General features: G+C 37.4%; 1 protein-coding gene across 1 annotated transcript in view; it reads left to right on the plus strand.

The window, feature by feature from the left end:
* Positions 1-12976, plus strand: part of KDM4C (lysine (K)-specific demethylase 4C) — a 273932-nt gene extending 260956 nt beyond the window's left edge. The window contains exons 19-21 of the mRNA XM_009890665.1: positions 5995-6114; positions 10012-10104; positions 12800-12976. Coding sequence (XP_009888967.1) covers positions 5995-6114; positions 10012-10104; positions 12800-12976 — 390 coding nt within the window. The remainder of the gene's footprint in view (positions 1-5994; positions 6115-10011; positions 10105-12799) is intronic.
* The last annotated feature ends 383 nt before the right edge of the window (positions 12977-13359 follow it).

Genomic DNA, 13359 nt, shown 5'->3' on the forward strand with positions numbered 1-13359 from the left:
TTGCTGTCTTGGTTGGTACTTGATGACAGTTTGATGGTCCATGATGTGGATTTTGTAGAGACACCCCCATGGGAAATAGGTAGAAGAATGTTATGGATATGGCAGATTTGAATATTATTTAACAAGTTCCAGAAGAATGAAATGGTTTAGGAAAGGAAGAAGCTACTCTGCATGTCTAACAAATTACTTTAAATGATACAGGTTTACAAATGTAAACCTCAGGTTTTTTAAACAGCGCAGCTGTAAGTGAAAAATTTCTGCTTGATCAGATGGGTTAGCAGCAAATAAGAGTAAGCTTCAAGAGGGAACCAATGCAGGCAATATTCTTGCTTAACACTGTATACCATAGACTGATTTTTTCTTCAATATCTTTCCAAGTTTTTAGCCTTATTTTTTTTATACAAATACATATAATACATACAAATACATGCATTTTCTTTATACAAAAAAGAAATCTCAATCTTCATTGTATTGTTATATATATATATATATATATATATATGAATGTTTTAGAGCTATGTTCAGGGAAAACTGGTCGCCAGTAATAGTCGTCAGCTGTAGAAGAGGGTCTTCAGACTGTTAACTGTGGATTGCAAATGTCTTTTACCTCGCAGTGTTTCATTCCCCTCTTCCCTATTAAGCGCACTGTAGGAGCACAGCTGTAAGAACTGAGTTTAGTAATCTCCCACAGAAAATATTCTGATCTGATCAAGATGGAGATTGATTTTCTTCATCCTAATAGGAGAAGTTCCACAGAAAGCTCATGCAAAAGTATGAGGGGGAGGCAAAAGCAGCTTTTAAAACAAGAGATAGTAGTCTAGTTTATCAGTTGCAGGATTGAATCAGGGACCTTCATCATCAAACTCTTCTATCCTTTCTTGAGTCAGGGTAGGATCACATCATGAAAACAATTAATAAGAACCAGGTGATCTGATGAAGTTGCCCCCTGATTTGAGTAGATAAGTATTGGCATTTTTTTATTTGAATTGTTTTGTAGCAGTAATTTTAAATATTTGACTACTGTTGGGTTTATACCTCCTGTAAGAGATGCCGCATGGGCTGCATTTTCCTCTTTTCAAACAAATTCTTGAGATACAATGACCAAGGTTACTGCTATGATATTAAATACAATTTTAACCTTTATGACCATTACTTTAAGTTAAAGGAGTTAATTGATCCCTTCTTCACCAATCACGTTCCACATTCACCACAGGCTGAATCAGATTTGGAAGTATATGATTCCGTTTAAGCTCCTTAAAGATCAAACATTGAGCTATAAGCTGACTGCTGAAAGGCAGAACATTGTACAAGCTAATGAAGAACGTTTCATGCTGCTAGATTTAGGAGGAATGAATCGGTGGGGGTTTTGTGTGTTCAGAATATTCAGAAATGTTTTTGAGAGCTTTTTCCTTTTTATGTATTTAACCCGAACAGAATTTTTATTTTAAGTGTTATTAAATTATGTATTGTCGTCTCCAGGACTGTTCTGTTCAGCTGCTGCCTTCCTCGCTGGAGGAAAATTCCTCAAACTGAAAACTTTCTGGTTTTCATTAAATTCTCAAATATTCTACTTTGGCCATGTCAATATTTTCCTTTCTAAGATTTTCTCTCTATCTGGCTTTCTGTCAGACCAGAGACTCTGTACATTAACATTGGCTGATATTTGTAGTCACAGAATAATTTAATCCTTTCCTAATACAATCTTGACATGAAAGACTACAGTATCCTTTCTACTATCAACTTAACTTGCAGACTTCTTTTAGCCAGTGCCTGAAGATACAAGCCAGTTTAGTCATGTTGACAGGCTGAGAGAGTTGGGGTTGTTCAGCCTGGAGAAGATAAAGCTCTGAGGAGACCTTATAGCGGCCTTCCAGTACCTAAAGGGGGCCTACAGGAAAGATGGGGAGGGACTTTTTACAAGGGCACGTAGTGGTAGGACGAGGGGTAATGGCTTCAAACTGGAAGAGGGGAGATTTGGATAAGATACTAGGAAGAAGTTTTTCACTGTGAGGTTGGTGAGGCACTGGAACAGGTTGCCCAGAGAAGTTGTGGGAGCTCCATCCCTGGAAGTGTTCAAGGCCAGGTTGGATGGGGCTTTGAGCAACCTGGTCCAGTGGGAGGTGTTCCTGGCTATGGCAGCGGGGTTGGAACTCAATGATCTTCAAGGTCCTTTCCAACCTAAACCATTCTATGATTCTATGACTGCAAGGATTGCACCACAGAATTTTCTCTTTCCTGTGAATTCATTAAAGATGTTTATTTTCAATGTGGCTCCTTTGGATCAAACCTAGAAGAAGTCAAAGGCTCTTATATTCTTATCATTTTCAAAATAATTGTTGAATTTGAAATAGCACAAGATTGTTAAAATAAAATTATAGGTATTCAAGGAACATCTATTTCTGACAGTTTTAGAGAGCAGTTTCAATAGCTCATCTTAGAGCAGAGTATCTATGCCTGTTAGCCTTGATTTAAGAAAGTGTTTGTATGTATTTTTTTAAACTTTTAAAAAATTAAGGTATTTTCTTAAGATGTCAGTGGTTATATTCAAATTGTGGGAATCTTGCAACATCTCACAGTTCCTGGATTCAAGTGCATGCTTTAGGTGCAGACTTCCTCCCTTTTTTTGGGTGTGGCTCCACATTTGTTCCTAGTCTGAGTCAACAATCACCACCCTGCTACTGCAACTGGATTTGCTGCTTGCAAATGCTCTGTCCAGCCTTAATGAACAAAAATATTGTTCAACTTGTGTGGTAAAAACAGAGGAATATCAGAAGAGAAAAACAGCAGAAGTCTCTGCTTTATCTCTAGTGCTGTACACAAGAATTCTGTAGTGACAGCATAGGAGGCAACCCCAGTATTTCAACATCTTTTTCTAACATCTGTTGAGAATGGTTTACTTATTATTTTAGTTCAATGCATATAGTGAACCCCAACGTGAATGTTTCTAAACCCAGAAAAAAACACCTGTAATAAACAAGCTGTAGAGTTTTCGTTATTCACAGGTTTTTGCTCATAAAGAAACTTTTTTGAATGGCTGTAAACCTAGCACTGGTGAGACCATATCTAGAGTGCTGTGTCCAGTTATGGGCTCATCTGTACAAGAAGGACATGGACATGCAGAAGTAAATACAGTGAAAGGTTAGGAAGGTGATGAAGAAACTGGAGCATCTGTCATATAAGAAGAGGCTGAGAGAGCTGGAACTGTTCAGCTTAGAGAATAGTAGACTCAGGGGGATCTTATCCAAGTGTGTAAGGACCTGATGGGGGAAGTAAAGAAGATGGAGCCACGCAGTTCCCAGTGGTGCAGAGTGACAGGATGAAAGACAATGGGTATCAACTGAAATACAGGAAATTCCTTAAGATTAAATTTTTCTTCACTTAAGAAGAGACTTTTTTACTGTGATGCTTGTTGAGTGCGGGACTAGTTGCCCAGGGAGGTGGGGAAGTGTTCATCCTTGGAGATACTCAAACCCAACTGGATATGTCCCTGAGCGATGTTCTGTATCTTACCATGCTTGGAGCTGGGGCTCTGACCTGTGAAACAGCTGGAATGTGAGCCTGGACACTTAAGTGAATAGGCTTTGCAGTGTAGATAGGCACGATTTTGTCTATTTGTGTGAAAAAGAAAATATACTATGTAATGGTATGGGAAATTTACATGATTTACAAGTTGAATGTAGGCTGAGCCCACACTGTATGTTATTTACAGCTGGTCTATGGCAATGTCAAAGGATTGCCATATCTTGATGTCTGACTTTTCATTTTATGACTGAGAAAAGTGAGGTTGCATTTTTGCAATTTTGGCAGCTTAAGAAATCATTCCCCAGAAGAAAATGGTGAGAAATATTTTTGCAGTAAAAGGAGAATCTCTAAAATGGTCATGTGATGTGAAAATAAAAGAGAGGAACTCTGGCAGAAATCAGCAAAAACTATTTAGTACAGGTTTTCCAAACGTTGATCCAAAGACTAAGACATTGTTGTGATACATGAAGAATGGGATTGTTATTTGTCTAGTTATTTGCGTGAGAACTCTAATTTTCCATATGAGCATTTCCTTTAGCTGTCCTAGAGAAACTGTGAGATGGGGTTTTTTGTGCAAGGTGCAAAGGGAAGAATTCATGCTGGGCTTTTGTTCTTGTAAAATTAATGTTTGGCTTGACATTGTTGATAGATTTTTTGTTTCCAGGAAATTTGCAGTCTTCAATGATACATTTAAAAAGTTTGTTCGAGACACTTAACCAAAACTCCTTTTTGCACGATAGCAATAAATAGATAGAGGATATGTCCTCCATGATAATGACAATAAGCATCTTGACAGTCATCACTGAGAAGAGAACATTAAAAATATAGTGTCATCTAATTTATAGTCAGAGCTATGATCGTATTTAGCAGTCCCTATCCCCTGAGAAGTCATAATTATTCCACTGTTGGAGAGCAGGAGGCAGCAGCCACCCCCTGCCCTTTCCCCTCTCCCCCTGCCTGTCCTGGAAATACTGGGAAGGGTAGTACAGTAATACCACCCACTACCCCAAATATATGGTGAAGTTGAAAGAATACATCTTTCTCTGTCTGTCATTGCAACCTCTGGCAGGCAAAAACACAGGGCATATTTTAGAGCTGTCCCCTTGGCACAGCACCTGAGGGGTGACAGTGTTGTCATGCAGGAAAATGTGTTTCTGTGAAAATCCAGCTTTTCACTTTTCTCATGCATTGAATCAAATTCATGGATTAAGATACATGTGGTTAAAAGCAGTTTATAAAGCCTGGATTTGGCTAGCATGATATTATAACAAGATAATGTCCCAGTGCGGATCACTGTGATGCATTTTTGTTCCCACATTTTGAGTTCTTTGTCATGATGATCGTTGGCCTCTGTTGGAAGTGAACTGTTGAACTAAAAAATACAATAGTTTTTGTAAATTATTCTATAAATCCGAGACTTTGAAAACAGTAATAGTACTGCAGCAGCCTGAGATAATACCAGGTCCTGCAGGACCTTGTCACTGAGTCCTTGGCTTTATCTTTTCTCTTCCCAGTCTAGACCTCTTAGCAGTGAGCTCAGTTAACGTGGTTATCTAGGAGAATACCACTAAAATAGTGCTAATTTACATGACAAATCTTGTGAAGTAGTCAGTACAAAGTCCAGATGCCTTTGTTGGGGTGAGTATTTGGCACAGAAAGCTTCCACAGAATTGGTGAGCATAGACCTGACATGATCCTTTTCTGGTCCTTTGGATATTTCCTCATGTGGACAGCTGTTACTATGGGTGTGTGGTCAGTGTGGTCTGCAAATGAGTCACGTAGGTCATACTGAGTCGTATGGGGCAAAAGAAACCATAACAAGAATGCGTTGCAACTAGCATAAACTCTGCTGCTCTGACATGCTCAACAAGTCAGGCACAAAATCTGGGCAAAACACAGGAAAAAGCTGCCTCATATCCTCTGAAAAAACCAGTCCTACCTAGTTCTTCTCTATAAGCATTTGGATTCATTCAGTGTTTCTCCATCAGCTAAGCAAAGAACTCATTGGCGTTCTCGCCATTTGTAGTTTGATCCATCAGGGTATGTTTCAGTCAGGAAAGTTGGCAACTAGCAAAAATATGCTGTAGTTAACAAAACATGAGATACTTGAGTATGTAAAAGAGAAAGTGTTGCACAAATGCAATTGCACTTTAGTGATGTCTATTTTCAGTGTGTGACGGAAATTAATTTGGGGGGAAATGTATCACAGTTGCTGATAGCAATCTGATTTTTGCATATGTTGCCTTGCCAATGCAGTGTCGAGCTGTAAAAAGAATGTTTCTTTGGTCAGTATTTAATTTTCATAAAGGCTAACAGTATCTTCTGTTAGCCCATTAGCAGGATTATAAAACCTGACACACGCAAGGTAATGAATCTCCTCCAATTACCAACTTGTAAAAAGCAGCTTACTGGTAATTTCAAAGTGTAATGGCTCACTCACTGATTTGAGAATCCATCCTTCTTTGTAAATAGAGCAGAGATTGCCTAAGGCTGGGCCCACCTGCGGAGGGAGAGGTTGTCCAAGTGAAGTGGCCTGATGGAAAACTGTATGGTGCAAAGTACCTGGGAACAAACACAGCTCACATGTATCAGGTGGGTGTCTACATTTATTACCATGCGCTTGTTTTTCAGATGTCTTTAGTGCAAATTGCCCATTCAACTCCAGCATTGGACTGGCCAGCCACACCTTCAAAGCTGCAGAAGGCTGGAGGGTGGACTCTTATTGTAACCGCTAATGCATTTAAACAATAAATAAAGCTGTCTAACAATTAACAAGTGCTGTGCATTCTTTGGGAGCTGAGGTTTCACCTGTTCTTACAAAATCAACAAAGTGGGTTATTTAACAAGAACTCAGGTGAACAGGTGGAACATTAAGATTGAAAGATAACATTTGTTATTTTCTCCAGGTTATTTACTTTTATTTTATGTCAGGTAATTATACAATTAATGATATAAAATTAGGAATTCTTCTGTGACTAAAATGAACCTTAGGCATTTTGTAAAAGGATGGAAGGGAGGACAGTAAAAGGAAGAGCATAAATACCCCCACTTTCATTTGTCTGAGGCAATTCTGAATTAATTTACACATAATCTAAGGAGTGTTTTATCCTCAGCAAAGGCAAAAGGGAACTGAACACTGAAGGCAAGGCTAAAAAGCTGACTTCTGATTTCAGAGACACAGTAATTGTTTTTTTATGTGCTTGCCTTTGAGAAAAATCAGTCAGCAGCTTTGAGTACCCAAGTGAATGGTAGAAACTGCAATAAAATAATCACAATAATAATAGCACTTCTGAAAGAATGAGAATCTAGCTACATTTCATTTATATATATATAATCATTTTCACTTACGTAACTCTTTTCATCTGAGGGCCTCACATTACTCTACAAAAGTGGCAAATTTACTATTATATCTGTAGATAAATTAAGGCACAGGGAGGCCAAATGACTTGCTGCATTGACCTTCTCACTTTGCCAATGACTTGCAATCGAACTCAAGTCCTCAAACGCCTGATCCCTTGAGCTAGTCTCTAAATCTTACCTCTTCCTTATGTGTAGCAGCTGTATTATATAGTGAAGGTGAAAAGTTCTTTATAAAATATAAAGATTATTGTTGTATAGTAACATTAATCTTCAAATCATTTAATCTTCTAAACAGGGTCTTCTGAGGAATACTGTGAGGTAGATTAGATGAATGTTGTTGTCTTTCGTATTGGAAGGAATGTGACATAGTCAAAACAAACTACTTTGTCTTATTTTAGAACTTTTGGACAATATGATGAAATCAGTTTAGTTGAAGGAAAATGGATTAGTATGTGGGGGTTCAGTAAGGTTTGGAGTTCCTCAGCATAACAGTCATGAGAGATTACAGTAAACTGCCTTGTAGCAACCCCTATCACAGAGGAAATAGAAAAGATTGAGGATTAGAATTAGAGGGAGTCCAGATTGCACTAAATAGGACTTTGGAGACAAACAAGTATTTCAATCTGTAGGACGGGAGAGGGGGCTGCCACAACATGGCCACAGATTACAGAAAGTCTGTTACATGGAGGGTGCAAGGCTAACTTCAAGACACATTAGTAGTTCTTCCTCTGGTCCTTCTACATAGCCTGTTTGATAGCTCCTAGGACCCATGCCTACGCATGCTCCGTTCTTCTTCTGGGTTGTGAGGTCTCTGTTGCAGCCTTGAGATTCTCTTACCAAGTCTTTTGTGATTGCTTAGATGGTACAAAAAGATGGAAAAGGACTCTGAAATGAGTAGTATGATCTAATAAGGCACATCTGTTCTACTTGGATAAAACTGAATTTTCCTCATGTTCATGAGACATTTGTACCAATTGCTACAGTACTTGTGTATGCAGGAGCTATGACACAATGCACCAGAATTCGTGTCATCTAGTTTGACATTCACGACCCAGTATCCTACACAATCCCTAAGCAGAGTTATACATGCCAAATGGAGCAGGTGTTCAAGTGAAATTGTTAATGTGATCTACGTTTGATGTTGTGATATTGACATTCACTATCTATTTTTGAACTTCATTTGAGATTATTAAATTATCTGTTCACCCTATTAATTGCTTTCTAACAATTTCAGCTGACCCTTTAATTTATGATGTCCTGATAAAAGAAAAACTCATGGAAAGAATAACATATTAGACACAGTACAGCAGCAGAAGTCCAAATAAAATAACTTGCTGGATAAAATTGATGATTTGAAATGTAGTGTCTGAAGTCTGGATTAAATTGGAACTATTAGAGATGGTGGGTTTATATTTTGCATGAATCATGATACCATTGAAAGTCTTAGAGAAGCTCTTGTTGTGTTTGCCTTTAACGGTATGGAAAATTTACTTCCAGTGTGGTATGCTGAATTATTGCTGAAGAACTTCCAGTTACTCTTCATTGTAAATGCTCAATATATTTCATACTGCAAACATGCCAGACTCTGTCGTTTGATGCAGTTGCTTGCTGCTGTACACTGCCAGTAAAAACAAAAAGATTGCCCATTCAGGAGGTGGTTTTCTGATCTCCTGGAGTGGCAGAGTTCATTTCCCACCCAGTTCTTTGACCAGTGATGCAAAAACATTATTACCAACTCTATTACGCAAAAACGTGTTACCAAATATATTGTGCAATAAGGAGTGGGAATAGCAGAAAAGCTGCTTCTGCATCGTACTGAAAAATACCTAAATTGCCATAATTTTATTAAATAATCTTAAGCCAAATTGCCTTTAAGTTCCTCGAACATACTACTAACAAACTGGGCTTATAGGGTTAGTAACAGGAACAGAGAGGAGCAAGGATGATTTTTGTGACTTTACTGTCCATCTGTGCTCTGTGTATTTTAAGTGCATTCCAGATCTGTGCATCCCTGTTAAATTGCTGTAAAAAAATTGCTTTTAAATAAGTTAATAGTTCATCGATCTAATTTACCCTGACTTTTGAGAATGGATATACTACATCGGATTTTTCAGCTGTTCCCAATTAATCTGACATGCTCAGTCATGGCAAGGTTTTAATTTGAACATAGAAAACTCAGTCCATTTGCAAGTTCAAATATGTGATTTTTCAGTTTTATCTATGATAATACTTTTGATAATTTAATGTTTTCCTATGCGCGTATTTGGGCTTATTCTTCCAACCTAAGTCTGTTGTTGTAGTTCATATGGTCTCATTAAGTCACCTAAGGATGTGATAGGACTTCTTTTAAGTTTATACCAAACTTTAAAGTACTGTTTCTGTGGGAACTAAAACTGCAGTCATACATAATAGCTGAAATTCACAATCGTTAGATGAAGTATAAAAAAAAAATACCAGCAGCTACTGAAAAGACTTAAATGCTTTAAAGCCTCAGCATTTTAACATTCCCAACACCTAGTTACATTTTCTTTCTCATTTTCTACTAACAGGGTTCGTGTTGGATTAAATCTAAACCTAGGCATGATAAAGCTTTTCATCTTCTGAACAGAGCATTTTAAAGAAATTCCATCAGATTCAATAAAACTCTGTTAACTGCTATTTCCTTAGTTGTCACTCATACTTTCTTTCTTTTGACATGGTCTTCCTCAACCTTGAAGCACAGGATGTTAAAATTAACTTTTTATTTATTACAAGCAAGTAAAAAAAATTAGAGGCAAATAAAAATGACATGAAGACATTTTAATACGTCACTCCTACAAAATAATGTCTGTATTGTTACTGCTCAGCATTTCTAATCTAATAAATTTTACTTTATTGTATATGTGTCAGTGTTGAATTTGAAGTCTCTGTGCTTAGATATTATTTTCAATTTATGAATGTGTTGCAATTCCTAAGAAATAACATTTTTTTATGTTTTATCCTAATTGTACCTTGCTAAAATAGGTAGTAAAATATTTGTATATAAATATTCTATGTTTGCACATATATTTTTGTTTGGAGACATTCCCAGAAACTTCCTGCAAGAGTTAAATTATGATTTTATTTTTAAATACCCATTTTTTCAATTAGGTTGAGTTTGAAGATGGTTCTCAAATAGTAATGAAGAGAGAAGAGATCTATACACTGGATGAAGAGCTTCCTAAGAGAGTAAAAGCACGGTTTGTGAGTATCTACTGATGATAACTTTATAGTGTATATATATACTTAAAATGCCAATAACACTATCCTTGGCTTTATTCTGGACTTTCAGTTTAAACTGGACAAATATTTTCTGAAGCCTCTACTAATACGACTGACTAAATCAGCACAACAATTAGCACAAGTGTCCATTTGCTAGTGAGAATGATTAGTTGTTCTTCCAGTACAGGCGAATGTTGTTGTCAAACATAATTATTTTCTCCTGAAAGGGACATCTTAGTAGATCATCTGTCAGATCATGAATTATCAAGTTAGTAAAATTTTTAAATTGACAGATGTTCTGTTATTTCAGTGGGCTTATAACGTGTATGTGTTTTAAAAAACTCTCCAAGTTCACAGAGCTTTGTGATTTTAAAAGCACTGAATGTAATTAAAATGCAATTAACCTGTTCTAAGAAACAAAGTACCTGATCAGAACTCACTAATGTCACTGGCAGGAGCCATCAGCGCTTCACTAGTGTCTGGTTTAAATCTTCGCTGTATTTTTTTAGTTTCCTGCAGTTTCAACAACATCCTCAAGCTAGTCATTTATACGTATGCCATGTGGAAAAGTGTTGAGGTTCATAAAGAGCATGACAAAGTTTGAAAAGCCAAAGTTCTGCTATACAGTTCTTGGAGGAGACAAGGTGACTGCTGTTACCTGTCTTTGTCATTAATGCTAAATATTGTGTTTACTGAGAAGAGCACCACGTTCTTCTCATGTCTGTGTCCTATTCTAGAATTGTTTGTTCAAAACTGCATTGCAGGTTAAAAGTTAGGTTTCTTAACATATAAACCCAAAGCATAAAGATGCAAAAATCTTGTCATAATTGAGAATAAACAATAATTCAGTGATCTGAATAAAAAAATCCCTCTTATTTAAAGAATACTTTCAGTGAAGCTTTGAAAAGGAGAGCAGTGTACAGTGCATTCTTCATTGCTGCAGGGAGGAGGGCACATACACATTACCAGCTCACACATCTGTTATGTGACGTTAATTAGCTGATTCTTGAGAGCTGGGTGCAAGGAGTTGTAGGAGAATGATGTGTAGAGTTGATTCTTCAGACATACATCAGATGAGATGAGTTTGGTGGACGAATGTAACATTACATGGAGACCCAGCTGAAGAAGGTTTCAGTCTGACTTTCCTTTTATATGCTTCTTGCCACATGCAGCTGCCATCATCGTTATAATTTCCTTTCATCCAGTTCTCAGCATATTTCAGAAGCTAGAGGTGTGTCGAAGGAAAGGATTGGCGCCATGTGTGAAAAGGACAGTAAAGCTGGGAAAGGAAGAGAGACAGAGAAACGTGAGGCTGTCAGCCTGCTGAGGGAGTGTTCACCAGCAGGATGCCCTGTTTTATTGAAGGAATAGAGTAAGATTAGGACAGCTCTTTCTAACGGGAGGTGCAGTGATCAAATGTTCTTGGCCAAGACACCTTTTTGTCAATGTATTTGGCATAAGTGCACACATCTTTCTGTGTCCTGACCACCTTGGGTTAAGATAGATGTCTTGGAAAATGTTAAATGAACCATCTGGTTATATTCAATGGGGTTTTTCATTATAGTCAGAAAGCATTCCATTACAATTTTTTGTTTTAGAGACTACGTGTAAAAAGCATTTATAATTAACTGCATGTTCTGTAGAATGTAAACTGTGGCATTTCACAAAGGATAACAGTACAGATGTAGTTGGGTTTATTCTGCTCTTTTTACAATGGAGTTTTTATAGATGAATATTTATTTGACACCATTAACTTCATAGGGGAGTTAAGTATAGATTAAAAACAGTGCATTTGGTCAAGTAAATAAAACAAAGCGCAGTTTGTGCTTAGACCTTTGCGTGATTTCCTACTATTGCCTCAAATTCTACAAATATGTAGCTTAGTCCTCAAGGTATGCTTAACACCTCCTTCCCCTCCTCATGCTGAAGACAGTGCAAGTTAAAGACAGCTTATGGTATTGTTTCTGCCTTGTGAAATAAATGACACCAATTCCTCCTAATGATGCTTTTCCTAATCCTGAGAATTTTGCCATGGCTCCAGTAGTGGAAGTTGGTCCAAAATTTTCTGCCACTGCTTTTTCCCAAATGGCTTGCTATTTGCTGTCCACTGCTTTGTTTCAGTTGATTCCCAACTGCTTTAAGTTTGCTAACAACCAACCAAACTTGTGACTCCAGTTCTTTGCAAATTAGGCAGTGTGCAGGTTTCTTTTCAGAGGTCCATGCCATAGTACCTTGCACTTAAAACTTTTCTGAGTTACACAAAGTGGTGGATAATACTTGATACTGCTAAGAGCAAACCTGCCCAGCAATTGCATCACTTCCATGTTGCTGGTTTTCATCTTGAATTAGGGTGATTGTGTGACCTCTGTATAAAATCAAAACTAACAACTGGTGTTAGTCACATGTTTCTAAGGAACACTACAGACCTTGAGAATTAAATTATGAGTAGTACATGCAAAATGTGGAAAAGTAAAAATTATATTTTAAGTGTGCATTTAAGAAATGTATTTAATATTTAGACATTTTTCTGAAAACAGTTGCAACTACATAATCAGTAATATAGCTAGCTTCATATGATCTAGTGAAGTGTATCTGAGTTTCCATGTAACTTGTGTGAACTATGTCAGAATATGATGTCCTGCATGAAGCTGTATGTGTAATTGTTGTCTGGTTTTAGTCTACAGCCTCTGACATGAGATTTGAAGACACATTTTGTGGAGCAGACGTTATCCTGGGAGAGAAGAAGAGGCAGAGAGTACTGAGTTCACGCTTTAGGAATGAATATGTGGATGATCCAGGATACCGCACCTTCTTAAAAAGCTCATTCCAGAAGAAATGTCAGAAGGGGCTATAAAGGAAGCAAGAGAGAGAGAAGGATGTTGATTAAAAAGCATGCGGCATTATTTGCAATTGGTTTCGGCTTAATTGAACACCCGCTTTTACAGTGAACTAATCTGTACACCAGCCTCGTAAGCTGAAGTACTTGAGTTCTGGTTTCTTCAGTTAATGTATTAAAGATTTTGTAACGTTTTGCATTGTGAAACTAAGGGGGAAACCAAGTGAGAGTAACAGGGATTACATGGGGATATGCTGAAGAAAACTTCCAGTCCTATTCACATTGAAATAAGAGGTAAAATTCCCTCTGAATTATGAGAGAAGATTCACATTCAGAGGCAGAGGAGACATTTTAGTAAACAGAGATAATTTCAGTGGCTTGATTTTTCTGCAGACAGGAAA

This window comes from Charadrius vociferus, unplaced genomic scaffold, assembly GCF_000708025.1.
Source record: "Charadrius vociferus isolate BGI_N301 unplaced genomic scaffold, ASM70802v2 scaffold188, whole genome shotgun sequence".
NCBI lineage: Eukaryota > Metazoa > Chordata > Aves > Charadriiformes > Charadriidae > Charadrius > Charadrius vociferus.